Below are 15548 nucleotides of genomic sequence, written 5' to 3'. Positions count from 1 at the left end.
TTTGCATTTTTAATTCTGGTAAATGCCAAAGCTGCAGTTGGCACGATTTGTGTAGTAAAACGCCGACATGTTCTCCAGGTACGATACCAGTGGCATGGGAGACTCCCGTGAGAAGGAGGTCCTGCTGCATGAGGACGATGACCTGTGGGTGAGCCTGAGACACAAACACATAGCCGAGGTGTCCCAGTGAGTACTTTTCTTCACATTTTATCTCTTTATATATGTGTTCGGACTGAATCAAGTCATGCAACAACTCTTCTCTCGTGTGTTACTGTTTGTCATCAGGGAGGTGACACGCCAGCTGAAGGACTTTTCCGCCAGCAAGAGGATGAACACTGGGGAGAAGGTAAAGTAGAAGCTGCTACAGGAAATGCTTATAAGTTGATAGGTACAGCCTGAAAATATAGTATTACCAAGATATTGGTACTATAATGTTACCTTACATGATGGATAACTTCTTTATTTGTTCAAAATGGTTGGCTAAAAACATCAATATCACTCTTGTGTCTGTTAAATATGAAGCTAATTCCATATTCATATAAGACTGGAAACTACTAGCCTTAGCTTATATTTAGCATAAAGACTTGTAGAAACTAGCCTTATCGTATTTCATCATAAAGACTAGAAACAACTAGCCTTAGCTTACATTATCATAAAGACTAGAAGCAATTAGACTTAGCTTATTTTAGCATAAAGACTTGTAGAAACAAGCCCTATCTTATTTCATCATAGAGACTTGAAACAATTAGCCTTAGCTTATTTTATCATAAAGACTTGAAACAACCAGTCTTAGGTTATGTTAGCATAAAGACTAGAAACCTCTCACCTTAGCTTATTTTATCATAAAGACCAGACGCAACTAGCCTTAGCTTATTTTAGCATGAAGTCTGGAAAGTCTGCTAGCCTGAGCTTAGTTTAGCATAAAAACTAGAAAAAACTAACCTGAGCTTGATTTAGCATAAAAACTAACTTTTCCCATTTTTTGTTCAGTTCAGTTGGTAAGTTAGTATTACATTAAGTTTCGTTCATCATCAAAGAGTTTCAAACAGAGCAACATTATGTTTTAAGCCATTTCTGTTTCTCAGTGGTGGACATTTACTCTTAGAACTAAACTCTTAAAGTGCTGACTGGCGTGGCCAAATGGTTGCTCTGCCATGAGACTAAAGTCCAACATATATTAGATCTGTTGTCATTACTTTTGCTCTCTAGTTCATTATAACTTATGAAGTCGACATCATCACATTTTGACCTTTCACTTTTGTTTCAACAGACCACAATGAGGGATCTGTCCCAGATGCTGAAGAAGATGCCTCAGTACCAGAAGGAGCTCAGCAAGGTGTGTGTGTGTATGAGTGTGTGTGATTTTTCCTGTGTGTGTGTTAATGTGTATGCTGACTCCCTGTGTGTTCTGTGTTTTTCAGTACTCCACCCATCTGCAGCTGGCTGAGGACTGTATGAAGCACTACCAGGGAACAGTGGACAAGCTGTGCCGCGTCGAACAGGTGAGAGGGCGGGCGAGAGGCTAGAGGAGATAAAGAGGGCTGAGAGCAAAGAAACAAGAAGAGCTGATCGGAATGGAAATATGAGAGGAGATGAGAGAAAAGAGAGATTAAAGAGGAGAATAGTGCTGAAGGAGGAAATCACACAGATCAATTACACACTGATTTCATAATTCTCCCATAATTGCAAATGAGACACTTTTGCAAACACTTGAAATGTGTATTCAAACGTGACATCCGTGTTCTCTGTTCCAGGATCTGGCTATGGGCACAGATGCCGAGGGAGAGAAGATCAAAGACCCCATGAGGGCCATTGTTCCCATCCTGCTGGACGCCAACGTCAGCACATATGACAAGATCCGCATCATCCTGCTCTACATTTTCCTCAAGAACGGTAAGGAATAAACTACAGGTGACAGGAAGACATACAATTTAAACTTATGTAAATATGTGTTCTCATCAAATCATTATTTTTAGTTTTAGTTATTTTAACTGATTTCTTGTTTAGATTACTCTTACTTAATAGTTCACCACAAGGTTGTTATCTGATGCATGAACAATATAATAATCAAAAATATAAATAGCTTTGAATTAACAAAAAAAACAGTAACTGAAGTACAGTTCATCACTCATTCAAGACATAATATGTACATTATTGCATTAAAATGTCCAAAAGCTATTCAACCTTTATTATACATATTTTTTGTTTCTGAGGTTGTACTGTTAACCCACATTTTTCCAAATCAACCAAACGTGAACATGAGTAATACTCTGACACATTTCCGTTTAAAGATTTTCATCAGATATGAATGAGTTGTTTTGATACAGAGACCCCTAGTTGCAGAAATGACATTCTGTGTGTTTGATATTTACTTGGAAAAGTAAAGAGGTTAATTTTTACAGCTCGATTAGCGCCTTAATAAGTCAGCTGTCAAGCATAAGTCTGTCAACATGATGTTTGACAGGACACAGATGGAGAAAATAAGCCTCGAGACATCACCTGACATTTCTATACAGCTATTGAATTTATATAGTATAGAGTTTTAATGAAATTGTGTTATTTTTGCACTCAAGTTATAAACCAGGTTTCCCCCTTCATCCCAGAACATGTTCTTTTTTTTTTTTTTTTTTTCAAAAATGTGTCCAGGCATTACGGAGGAGAACCTGAACAAGCTGATCCAGCATGCTCAGATCCCCCCTGAGGACAGTGAGATCATCACCAACATGGCTCACCTGGGCGTCCCCATCATCACAGACGTAAGATCCTGTCTGGATGAAGCTTCTGTTGTCTGCTCTCCGTCATCTGGTTCCCTGTGATGCCCTCTGAGTCTTTACTCCTCTACTTCCTATTCGTCTCCTCTCCTCCTCATTTACCTTGTGTCAGGACCAAACAGTGTGAACGACTAATATGAGAGACATTCAGGTCATGCTTTCTTTTTTCTCTCGCTCACCTCCTCGACTCTTGTGTCCCTCTTCAGTCCACCCTCCGCAGAGGAAAGAAGCTGGACAGGAAGGAGCGCGTGAGCGAGCAGACCTATCAGCTCTCCCGCTGGACACCACTGGTGAAGGACATCATGGAGGTGTGTTTGTCACACTTGCTGTTGTTTAAGAACAGAAAGGCTTTATTGGCCATATTGGAGATTTTTTATTAAAAAAAAACAGCTTCACTGTGAATATTTTGTTTTTCACGCAAGCAAACCTAAATGTGGGAGTCAAATTCCACAAATATAGCAGAATTATTTACTTTCAAGCTGATGTACACCCACAAACCACATCTGTTTTTTCCAGCCTGGTTGTTATCAACTATATTTAGCCCCTTATTTGTGCAAAGCCAATTCTCCAATGGACCTCCATGTTGGAGCCACACATTGGTTGCTAAGAGACATGAGACAACGGTGTGTGTGTGTGTGTGTGTGTGTGTGTGTGTGTGTGTGTGTGTGTGTGTGTGTGTGTGTGTGTGTTTAGTGCTGACAAAGATCTGTTTTTGTCTTTTCTTCCCACCTGCAGGACACTATTGATGATAAGCTGGACACCAAGCACTACCCCTACATCTCCACCCGCTCCTCTGCCTCCTTCAGCACCACTGCAGTCAGGTAGATACAAACACACACACTAGTAAACGCCTTTTTTAAATTAGGAAGCCAGAGCTGATGGTATTAGATCAATAGTCATTTTTGGATGGGAGATGAGTCTAATGGATCAATACTTGAGAGGAATGGAATGCAGGGAAGTGATGCTGATGACTGGCAGGTTAGTGAGTCGAACACAGACCTCAGAGCTGAGGATCGGAGGCATGATACAAGCTCAGGCATTCACCAACTCTTGTATATATTTTAATGAGGCAGAATCATGAAGGAGAATGCTGGGTATGTATGACACAAAAATCAGTTAGTAAGTAAAGTCAAAGAGTCAAAAAGCTGTTTTCAATCACTGTGGATACATCTACTTGCTTATCACCATCACTTGAAACTCTGCCAAAATGTATGCAAGCTGACCTAAATGCAGGTCATCAATATTTTCCAACTCTCACTGTGTGTGTGTGTGTGTGTGTGTGTGTGTGTGTGTGTGTGTGTGTGTGTGTGTGTGTGTGTGTGTGTATGGGGGGGTGTGTGAGATGAGGCCACTTTCAGCCCCACTAATCCTTACACTCCTGTGTGTATGCAAGCTGTTGGTGTGTATTGATTCAGTATCCAATCCTCTCCTGTTACAAACTGATCTGCCTTATTTGCTGTCCCTCCCCCGCACACACACGCACACACACACACGCAATGCACTGAGGATCACATCAGGATACATGTCAGTTAGTCAGGGAACATGCAGATGGTTTTTATTTCCCAAATTAAAGCTGCTGCCATCAACATTTTTTATAGTGACATTGCATTAAATGACAAATGATTGTGTGGAATATGAAAGGGGCTGCTCATAGTGACAACTCCACAGAATTAGCACTGACTCTACAGTGTATTTCCTTCACCTCTACAGACCTTTATAGTGTCTTACTGTTCACCGTTTGTTTCACCCTCAATGCTCTTGATGCTCATGATTTTAAGCAGCGACATGCAGCTGCTTTCAGTGAAGAAAGCTCTGATAAATCCACAGTGCACTACCTGCTCAGCACCAAAAAGCAGGTAGACAAAGTTATCGACTAGTTGGCGGAGGATTTAGCTACTAAAGAGACAGAAACGTTTCTAAAACAAGAAAGGAGACACCTGGAACAGAGCTGAGTGAAGAGAGAGTATAGCACTCACTCCAGTAAATGATAATGTTGCTTCTTAACTGCTGAATGTGTAAATGCACATCTGTAAGCTAACATGTCACTTTATCAACTGAACAGGTGATAATATTGAGTTTGTGGCTTGTTTTTGCTGCCCCCAAGTGGCCCAAACATCAGATAATGCAGGCTTAAACAAATTTGAGTGCAGTAACTCATACATCTCATATAAAGATGTGTCTTACTTTGCCTTAACCAATTTTCTATAATCCTTTCACGCTGGATAAAAAAACACTTTAAAAAATTAACTGAATTGATTAAGTGATATACTCATGACTGTATAACATGAACTAAATCACACTTAACAAAATATTTGAGGTCTAACATAAGAATAAGAAATATTACTCAAAATCACACTTGCTTTTTAAATTATGATATGAACACAAACATTTAAAAAGTGTGAAATCTATGTACAGTACCGCCTGTCTTTTATAAGCTTCTTATCACTGTACTTTCATTAAGGTTCAGTTGTAGCATCTTTTCAGGAGTCAGTCAGGAGCAGCCTGTATGTAGCCTGAAAGGAAGGGTGAAAACTTAACATGAGAAGCTTTTTGCATTTTTTTTATTAATATTATTATTATTTTTTTTTTTAGCATTTTCATTGTTTCAAGTTATTGTCTTATTTATATCAGCTGGACAATAAAATTAAGTGAGTTTCAATCACTAGTTTAAAATGTGGACCAACGTAAGCCATCATGTCACTGCCATTGAATAAACAATAATTTCACATTAAATTCACAAAATTGTGAACAGCAGGGTAAAATAAACTAGGATGCTGTGATAAGGGGGGAAAAGAACGAGCAATAAATCTGTAATAACGTGACCCTGTTTTCCTTCCTGCTCCGGCAGTGCTCGGTACGGCCACTGGCACAAGAACAAGACACCTGGAGAGTACCGCACCGGGCCACGTGTCATAGTCTTCATCATCGGCGGCGTGTCCTTCAGCGAGATGCGCTGCGCCTATGAGGTCACACAGGCCAATGGGAAGTGGGAGGCCATCATTGGTGAGTAGTGTGACAGGAGGCGCCACTGAGCGCAGGCCGAAAGCATGAAGAAGTTAATTTGTGCTGTCTACTCAAAGATACGCCCACTGCTCCAGGAGTTTAACTTTTCACCCTGCTGCAGTGTTGTGCAGGTGTACCTCAGGACACCGTGACATCACTGCTCTGTGTGGTCAGAGGTGAAACACTGCTTTTCAGCCGCAGAGGGGACGTGTCTCTAAGTGGACCATGTTTCAAAGAGAGTCTGTAAACTTACAAGAGCGATGTCTTTATTCAGGGGCCACGTCCTTTGACTCATTTTCAGAGGACTGTTTGAACATCAGCTTCAAGTTCAGTCTGACCTCCAGGTCCTCTAGGTGACACAGAAGGACGCAGCTCATGAACGAGGACACAGCTTAAATTACAAAAATAGATGGGACAAGAAACAAGGAGGGAACTACTGAAAGCGAAGCGAACAGACAGAGTAACACTGAGCTGAAGTGCAAATTCAGTTCATAAAAAAGAAGATGATCCTCCAGCATCAGGTGAAATGAACTGACCTGCTTTGATAGTTTTTAAGAATTGCTCTCTGGGATTATGTGGCACTTAAGAGAGTAGAAAGGAAATCATAAGGGAGATTAGTTTGTTCTGTACAAGAATTATTGAAGGATGACTATCGACGACAAAAATAACTATAATTTTACAAACTAGATTTCAAAGAAATGAATAATAGCTTCAAGAACCAGTACAGATTAAATGCGGATTGATATTTATTTAAACATCTACAATAAATATGTATAATCCCTTTTATAAAAAATGATACATCAGCAATTTAAATATTTGCAAACAGGACCCGCCTACAGCACAGCTCCTGCAGGACAGCGTCGCTTCCTTTCTGACTTCCACGCAGCCGCATCATGACAGCAGTACGTCGTCGGCTTAGCAGCAGATAGTCGTTACAACCTGCCTATTGTGTGCAATGTGTTCTGTTAAAATAGCCCTTTATGTTATGCCCCTCTGTACTGTTTATTTGACGGGTTACAGCTTCGCCAGCCAGTCTGTGTTATAGATGGAAAGTGTCTTGTAAGTTTCTGTTGTGCTCTGCTTCAGCTGTTGTCTTTAAAACAACTGTTGTCTTTGAATTGCAGCAACGCCATGTCTTTTTCTGTCTTTTTTCTGTGTGCGTCCAACCTCTATGTGTTTGTGCAACATGGTGAGTGTGTAATGTCAGTGGATGAGTGTGTCTCTGTGTGTATGTGTGTGCGTGTGTGTGTGTGTGTGTGTGTGCACTGTACGACAGGTTGCTTGTCTTTTTTAACCCTTTTGTTTCTGGAGAGAGTGGGGGAGGGGGCGAGGCATGTGCTGAGAGACGAGTGGTGAAGCCACCTCTGTTCCTCCACAGGTTCCACCCACATGCTCACCCCCACCAAATTCTTATCGGACCTGCAGCACCCCGACTTCCGAGAGTCCACTAGGGTGTCCTTTGAGGACGCAGAGACCTCAGCCGAGTGAGGCAGAGACAGATTGGGAGGGAGGGAGAGAGAAATCACACTGAAAAAAGTAAAGGCAGCCGCACAAAGAAGCTCTTTCTGAACCTTCACAGCACAAGGGCTTCCTCATTCCTCCTTCTTCTTCTTTGATCACCCAGTTACTGTTCCACCCTCCTCCTCCCCGTGTCCCTCAGGGATGGGCACCCCCGACCTCTCTTCACTGCATGGACCGCTCCTTTGGGCTCCAGACTGTGTGTACTGAGAGTTAGCCAATCAGAGTGGGAGTCCTCCTTTCCAATCAGGTGCAACCTGCCTGCTGTCCCTCCAGAGAGGCTGAATCCAAATGTCCGCAAAAGGGCGCATGGACTTTCTGCAGACTTCATACCTCAGACTTTGCTGATTGAACTGCCCACAGTTCATGCAATAGGAATGTGGCGCAATGGCTGCATTCCATATCTCATACTTTTCTTTATTAATTTATTTGTATAGAAGCAATCGATTTGGACATGCCACTGTTAAAACATGGGGCCTTGAACTTTCATCCAATATGCAAAATTTGAGGCAAGTATGCGATTTGGTACACAGCCAATGAGCTGCCGTCCACTGGCGCTCTCTTGGCGGCTCAGTTCATTTGACATATCTTCCTCTGCAGGGGAATGTTCTTCAAAATATAGAAAAGCATGCTAGCTTGCATAATGCAAAAAGCGGCCAGGTGTAATGAGACGTCCTTGTTTTTTGGCATACCATATTTAACATACAAACTATTGGGACCCACTGAAGCTTTTTCTGGGTTATAGAGTATTATGTAGTATGAATATTGGAATGCAGCACATGATTTTTTTTAAATTGCTGATGCAGCAAGATCAAAGGTCCATAAATGTGTAAAACATGGACGTATGGTGAAACATTTTTTGCATCGTGGAAATAAGTTGATCCTAAGATGCGTTAAATGAATATAATCTAAGGCTCATCAGAAGCGTATGTAGCCTTGCATGATGATGCTTGTTACAGTGCATATGGCTGAAGTACACGCTTCAGTCCGCCCATTTGGATACAGCCCAAGTAAAGTCTGTGCTAAAGAGCGGCCATGTCTAAGGGGGTCGTGACCCCATCCCTGCTGCCTCGTCCCATCATCTCAGCTGGGTGGATTAAATCGCCCCTCGACAGCCACCCAAAGGCCCTTTGAGCCTGTTGAACATACAATCCAGATTTAATCTACCCCCGAGATCCATCTTTGTCACTTTTTACTGTGGTATTATTTTTCTAGTTAACCCCTCGCAAAGACAATCACCTTGATTTGTTTCTTTCAGGACAGGTCCTTGAGTTGGATTTCAAAGAAGGATTCTCTCCTTTATTCCTTGTGTTTTTTGTTCTTTTGACTCCCAGTCTTCTGACTCCGTCCATGTCACCTTCTCCTGGCCCACCATCACATGCTCACATGGCTCATGGCTCGTCTGCAGAGGGTGCCTGTTATAACCAACAGATGATCTTTTACAAAACTTTTAGGGTGTTGACACACAGGGCAATTTTCGAGGGCAACATAGATGTGAAACCGTCACGTAGCAATAATCTGTTCCAAGGAATTTAGTTCACTTGCCCTGAAAAAGTTGCTCTTTGTATCACAGCCTCTTTGACGCCTCTCTGCTGACACAGAGTCTGGGAATGTAGCAATGTTCCACCTGATATGCTTTAGCAACCTTATTAAAAGTCAAGATGCCGCACACATGAAACTGCTGCCACTAATCCCCTCCTCCCCTAATATAGAGACTCTTCATTTCCTCTAAACTCATCATTAACACCAGTCCTGGCTCCAGGTCCACATGCAGTGATAGATCAGTGATTCCAAATTTGGAGTGAGGCTCATTATAAGCGAGCCATTTAAATGATAGCTTTTGCACAATGTAAGAGTAACAGCAATTTATTTGAAATAGAACATAGCTACAAGAATTTGGCAAGTTTAAAAGATTTGTTTGAAGCGAATCCCCAAAAATGTGGTTGTTATATACGCACCTCGATTTTTTATGGCCCGTCAGTTGAAGTTTTGTTGTCAACAAAGCATTTCTGAAGCTCCACAGCAAAGCAGTTCTGCAGCATTCTGCTAAACAACTGATTTATATGGGGACTTGTAAGAAATAATAAAACAGGTCCTCACAGCTTGTCCGGTATAATCCAAGTCTCTGGAAGCCCAGAGATCCAAAGTTGATTTGAAAAGGCTTTATTTATACTTTAGACAAGGTGCTTAGCTACAGTGAAAACTTTGGTTTTTAAAGAAGTAGTTTAAATAATGTCTTTTCAAATCAATTTGGGATCTCAAGGATTTTGGAGACCGTACAACTCGAGCCGCATAATTCAAGTTTCCGAAAGCCCCAGGATCCCAAATTGATTTAAAAAGACTTTATCTTCATTGTAGCTAGGCTAAAGGCATTAGCATGCACCCTATCTGAAGTGGGTGCACGAGCACAGCTATGTGTCAAGGGTGTAGATAAAGCCTTTTCTAATGAATTCTCTGGGCTTTAAGAGATTATACTGGATGAGATATATGGAGCCATTTTATGTTTTATTTCTGTTTTCCTTTTCAAAACAAGTCCCCATATAATTCAGTTGTTTAAGAGGATCCTGCAACGGTGTTTTGCCATGAAGCTCCTTAAATGTTTTTTGGACTACAAAATTTCAACTGACCTTTCATCCACATGGGACTGAGTAGCTGATCCTAATAATGATAATAATAACCACTATTCACTGAATTTGATCATAGATTTTGAGAAATCCTGCTAACAAACAAACATACAGGAACATTCACAACAAAATCTCTTTGGTGGAGTAAATAAATGATAAGTATTTGCATAAATACCCATAATCACTTCATTGCTTGTTTCTGTAATTTATCAGGAAGGGTACTTTTGAACACACGTCCCCACCTAAAGCTGGACTGTCACCCATTAAAGACAGACTACTGTAGTCCTGGGCATCCATCTCCTTCCTAACTAATCTGCTAAAGCAATATCGTTTACGAACCAACTTTTGGTTTTATGGTTTTCTCAGTAAGCAGCTCTCACCATTAGCAATATGGCTGCTCCACGCATACTGCTGCATTCAACACTTCCTGAGCAAAATGGCCATCACTTACTAAAACAAATCTTTGTTTTTTTATGCTGTTTTCTTTTATCTGAACCTAAAAATGTATTATAATTGAGTGGCGTTGGTGAGCAACGCCACAGAGTTGTGTTTCTGGGGCAAAAAAGCCCACGAAGCTGTGTGTTTGGGGAACAGCAGAGAAGCAGGCGAAGCCGGTCCGATGTTGACCTCCGTGACCCGCACTTAACCCCACACGACCCCTGACACCTACAACACCCACCATCATAACGACCCAACTCGAGATGGGCTTGCCTCTTTCTCTTCTGGTTTTACCTTGAGTTACCTCCACTCCGTGTTCTGAGCCCTCATGGGATCAAGTTTAGTTTGACTGTAGGTGAATGTCTACAAGGTAAACCAGCTAATCAAACCAGACTGGAGGAAACACGCAGCTTTGCAACAGAAACAAACCAATGTAGCTCAAAACCTGTTGATGATGTTGAACAGGTGTGTGGAGTAAATCAAGCAGTTTGTTTGTCCCTGGAATGTTAAGGATTAAGATGACACTAATCCATCTTTAAAAAGTTGAAATGAAGAAACAAACAGTTGCCAAAAACTGGCAAAAGGTTTGCTTTACTCCAGTCCAACACCTTTCAAGTTTTACAATGTCTGAAATGTGTCTTCAGCTGTCACAGTAGTTCATCCCTGGGTAACTTATCCGAGTTACTAGGTTTCACATTTTTATTCACATTTATGGTAGATGATAACATTAACTCTGTTTCATCACATGTAGAGAAGATGGGTATTTCTAGCAGTATTTTTTAGCATCCCTCAAACCCTTTAATTGATGTCCCACACTGTAATGTATACATCTTTCTAACACCTGATTGGCTGTGTTATGTAGCCAGGTTTGAGGAGGCAGGACCCACCACTTTCAGCACAGATTCATGACAGTTGAGGTGCCATCGCTGATCTGTGTGGTCATCTATTATTCAGCTGCGTGTGATTTAACACAGTTTTATGAGTTCAGTTCGGGCTGCATATTTGTAGAGTGAATGACTCAAAGAGGTAGAGGTATCAGGGGTAGAAGAAGGGTATATGGTCCTTTTCACAACAACACAATCATAATTTTAGACAAAAAGAAATAGAATGAAATGAAAATCCTAAAGTTTCCATGTGATATTTTCCAGCCTGTCCAGTAAATCCTCCACAAGTCTCACTCCTAGCTTGGAGGATTTTCCTACTTTGAGATCTGAAGAAAGAGTACATGTTTTTCCACAGGCTGAAAAAATTAAATATTAATGTCTCAAACAAGACCCAAAACTCACCAAAATGATGTAGTTTGAGAAAATTCGAAATCATTGACATTTTACAGATTTTTACCATGATTTTTATGTCGAACTGCAGCAGTAAGATGAATATATTCCAAGTCCAAAGTATCCTTTTAAAAGTAAGCACATGATAGAAAAACATTCTGATTGGAAATATTTGAAGCACATAAACCTGTGATTTAGGACAGTAAAAGCAGTAGGTGATGTATGGGGGAAAATGGGGAATGTCATCTCCATTTTTAGCAAAATGACCAAAATACATCCCCCTTGTTAACCTAGTCTTCCTGACTCATTGATACTTTATCTAATAAAGTTTTTTTTCCTGTTTTTGTGAGTCGCCTCAAACTTGACTCTGAAATAATCGTAGCCTTGCTGTGTCTATAGTGCTAAAAAAACCAGATTTGTAATTGTCTTTTTCTGTCTCTCTTCCGTTGGTTTTGTCTGGGCTCTATAGTGTTGTCGAAAACAGTGGTTCCCAAACTTTGACTGCAGGCGCTTCCTTTTGTAGATAAAAATATTTTCCAAAAACTAAATAAGATAAAAACAAAACAAAACAAAACAAAAACTTTATAGTGGACCATCAAAATTAAATCAAAATGACATTTGGAAAACTTCATATTGAACCTAATTTTTTTGTTGATGTGTTTAATGTAGATTCATTGTCAGCTTTATCTGAGTGTCCTGTAACAACTTGTCCATGCTTTGCTAGCAGTGCAGAACCATGCTCCTTGAAAACTCTGGGGTACTCCTAGGTATCACACCACCCACTTTGGGAGCCACTGCTCTAAACTATACATTAGAAATACTCAGTTCTATACAATGTAGTGTCACCTTCATGACCATACAGACACTCTGCTGCCTATAATGTTCTCAGAATATTCCTAAAATATGTGTTCATTCATTTAGAATATACAACCTTAGATGAAGCCGTCTCTGTCACAGATTATTATAGGGGAACCATTCTTATAGAGTTGTTCCTACAGGGTTAGGGTAAGTATTATGTTGAGTTAGGGCTGAGCAAATACTCATTCATCTGACACCTTTAGAATCGCTTTTTCAAACTCTTTGGAATTCATTTGAACCTGCTGGCTAACTTACTATGATTTTAACACTTTGGGTTGCTCACTGTTTCTAGCTTTGCTTTCATCATTATGTGAGATAGCACCCAACTACAGTAGGCATTCATAGCAAGAGCTGAAAACACATTTTTCACCTGTTTCTCTCCAAACGTGCAGATCTAACGCTATGTATGTGTTTGTTTGTGTGTGTGTGTTTTATTCCTGTGCGTGTCTCCAGGATCGACCAACATCTTCACCCCCACCACCCTGCTGGAGCAGCTCAAGGCCATGAACAAACCAGATGAGGAAGTGACAAGCTAAAATCCTCCAATCACGTCTCTCTCCTCTTTACCTTATCCCCTGGCTCCCCCCCGTCTTTCCCGCCCTCCCTACCTCCGTATCCTCCCCCCACAAATCCTACATTAACTGTGTATGCATCTTGCTTGAGAAGAAAAAAAAAAAGACATCTTAGATGATAAAAAAAATATATGTTGTATCAAAGAATAAAGTTGTTGCAAGTATTCTCATGTTTTACAATGGATGCAACTAAATGAGCTTATTTAAAAAGGTTTAAATATCAGAACAGAAGGCCATTTAAAACTGAAAGTACCAAAATGTAATATTGTATGCTATGAAACCTGCTAGAATGCGTAAAAGGTAGACGTTTTCTCTCGTTTGATCCTTTGGGTTTCCTCCTTGGTGTGAGTTTTACTGGAAGCGGGGGGAGGAGGGATGCGCAGTTTGAGAGGTTGATGTTGTAAAATATGTCATATCAGTAAACATGCAATATATATAAATAAATCTATTTGTCAGAGAGGATTCCCCCCTGCCCATTTGAGATGTTCGTATTCAGTAGCATGCTTGGACTGTTAATGTGTTTGTATATCCAGTGTGGATGTTCTGGGAGCAGCAGAGTTAGCATTTAGCTTTTTTCTGGACATGATGAGCTTGAATACTCTGGCTGAAAACGTTTGTTTTGAGTGTCGAATATTACTGTGAAAGGTTCATCCGTAAACACAGTGGCCAGATTATTAGGTACACCTTGCACAAACAATCGCAAGTGACAATGACCATGAAGTATTTGATACTCAGAACATAGATTTTCAGTGAGGTATTGGTTTAGTGGACATTCGAAAGAGAAAGAGCTCTGTAATAAAGTCAGAACCATCCCTCCTCCGGCTGCCGAGACTGTAAAGTATTTACTTGCCACAACCTTTTCCTTTCTCCGGAGAATCTTCACGTTTTAATGTCGAAAAGGCCGTTGCTTGCTGATATTTAATGAATAATCTTAAAAAGGGCCAGTTGTATTTCAGTATTGTATCCTGTCAGAATAAGTCTTATCTTTGGTTAGTAATGATGTTTAATTGGGCCATGCACTGAGTAGTGTTGTGTATCTGCCATATGTTGCTGTTTTAGCGTCTCACTGTTGACTGGTGAATATTTCTGACTGTGAAGTAGTGATACTTTTCCTTTCTAAATGCCAATGTGAAGCCGCCGTGTTCGTGATGTTTAGCTGTAGCTGTTAGTCGTCAACCGGGAAAAAGAACTGATATATTTTCTTTGTCTGTTTCCTCCTCTGGTGCAATGTAAAACCCTTCAATGGTGAATGGCTTTGCAACAAAATCCCTTAAAATCCCCCTTTCACTTTTATTTCCTCCCTCCCTTCCCTCTTTCCTGGCCAAACAAGTTGTATATTGCACTATAACGCGTTTTCTGTGATGCAAACGCTTGACTTTGTGTTTATTTTTTTTCTATTATAATTTGCTGTTGTATAGGGTTCACTCTGTCAAATCAATTGATTTATATCAAAATTATTTATCAGAGAAAAAATAATGATGATACATCAGTCTGTCCTCAAACTGTTTAACTTATTGGGATTGTATGTTTGCGAGTGTTGAAGCACAAACAATACTTTCATGTGTACCTAATATGTACTAAGGCTGTCTAATAAATTGGCTTCCATTATGTTTAAGGCTCAACTCTTCTGTTTTGAATTATATCTTTCTTTTTAGTAGTATTCTTCATATCATTCAATCATCAACTGTTAATTTTATTACATCTTTATTTGGCTTCTTAGGGACAACTTAAAAGATTCCCTGCAAAATATTTAAGACCTACAGTTTGACAAGCAGTGGTACAAAAGTAAAAAAGGATTAGAGGTTAATAAAAACAGAATTCACAGAAAAACTTCCACAGGTCTATGGTCTAGGGGATTTCTACTTAACATGATGCATAATTCCATCTGTAAAAAGTCTTATTCCTCTGTCTTTATATAAACATAGGCACGGGCCTACTGAAGGCCTTTGGTGTGTGAATATTGGCTCCACATAAAGCTGCTCAGTTACAGTAGACTTAGTTGCCCAGCTCATACAGTTATACTCACAAGTTTACGATAAAATACTGTACAAAACTTATTTACAAAAATCCACCATTAAAAATGTGTAGTACTGACATACAAAGTGACTAACAACATAGAAACAGACTAATCTTGAATCTGAGATGCTGGATACCCTATCCAGCATCTCAGATTCCTTGATGACCACACATCATTATATTTTAGAGATAAATTATGAAGCTGACCTTTTATAAATAAATCCATGGCGGTGTCTTAAATGACCATCCAAAATGTACTCAGTCACAGTGGGTGCTATGAGTGAGTGCATCTGATTTGTAATGCAGCATGCAACTGTAACAACAGGAAAATATAGTTCCTACTAATGAAACTAAAGTAACACTGAAATCCTGAACGTACCTTTAGACTTACAAACTAGAAATGATTAAGAAAATAACAAATCTGCATGATCAATAAACACAGTCACATGATCAATAAATAGCTTACAATAACTC

The 15548-nt window shown here is 40.1% G+C and overlaps 1 protein-coding gene across 2 annotated transcripts in view; it reads left to right on the top strand.

Moving 5' to 3' along the window:
• Nucleotides 1-14668, top strand: part of stxbp1a (syntaxin binding protein 1a) — a 36406-nt gene extending 21738 nt beyond the window's left edge. The window contains exons 10-20 of one of the 2 annotated variants that reach the window (XM_037117028.1): nt 79-186; nt 286-346; nt 1271-1336; nt 1422-1502; nt 1755-1893; nt 2647-2756; nt 2978-3079; nt 3507-3592; nt 5620-5774; nt 7153-7310; nt 12940-14668. In XM_037117028.1, coding sequence (XP_036972923.1) covers nt 79-186; nt 286-346; nt 1271-1336; nt 1422-1502; nt 1755-1893; nt 2647-2756; nt 2978-3079; nt 3507-3592; nt 5620-5774; nt 7153-7262 — 1018 coding nt within the window. In that variant the 3' untranslated portion in view covers nt 7263-7310; nt 12940-14668. The remainder of the gene's footprint in view (nt 1-78; nt 187-285; nt 347-1270; nt 1337-1421; nt 1503-1754; nt 1894-2646; nt 2757-2977; nt 3080-3506; nt 3593-5619; nt 5775-7152; nt 7311-12939) is intronic. The other variant, XM_037117029.1, reaches the window with a different exon arrangement.
• Nucleotides 14669-15548: the final 880 nt, after the last annotated feature.

Source organism: Acanthopagrus latus, chromosome 12 (assembly GCF_904848185.1).
Source record: "Acanthopagrus latus isolate v.2019 chromosome 12, fAcaLat1.1, whole genome shotgun sequence".
NCBI lineage: Eukaryota > Metazoa > Chordata > Actinopteri > Spariformes > Sparidae > Acanthopagrus > Acanthopagrus latus.
Note: the sequence above shows the minus strand (reverse complement) of the source record. Positions and strands in the feature narration are given on the sequence as shown.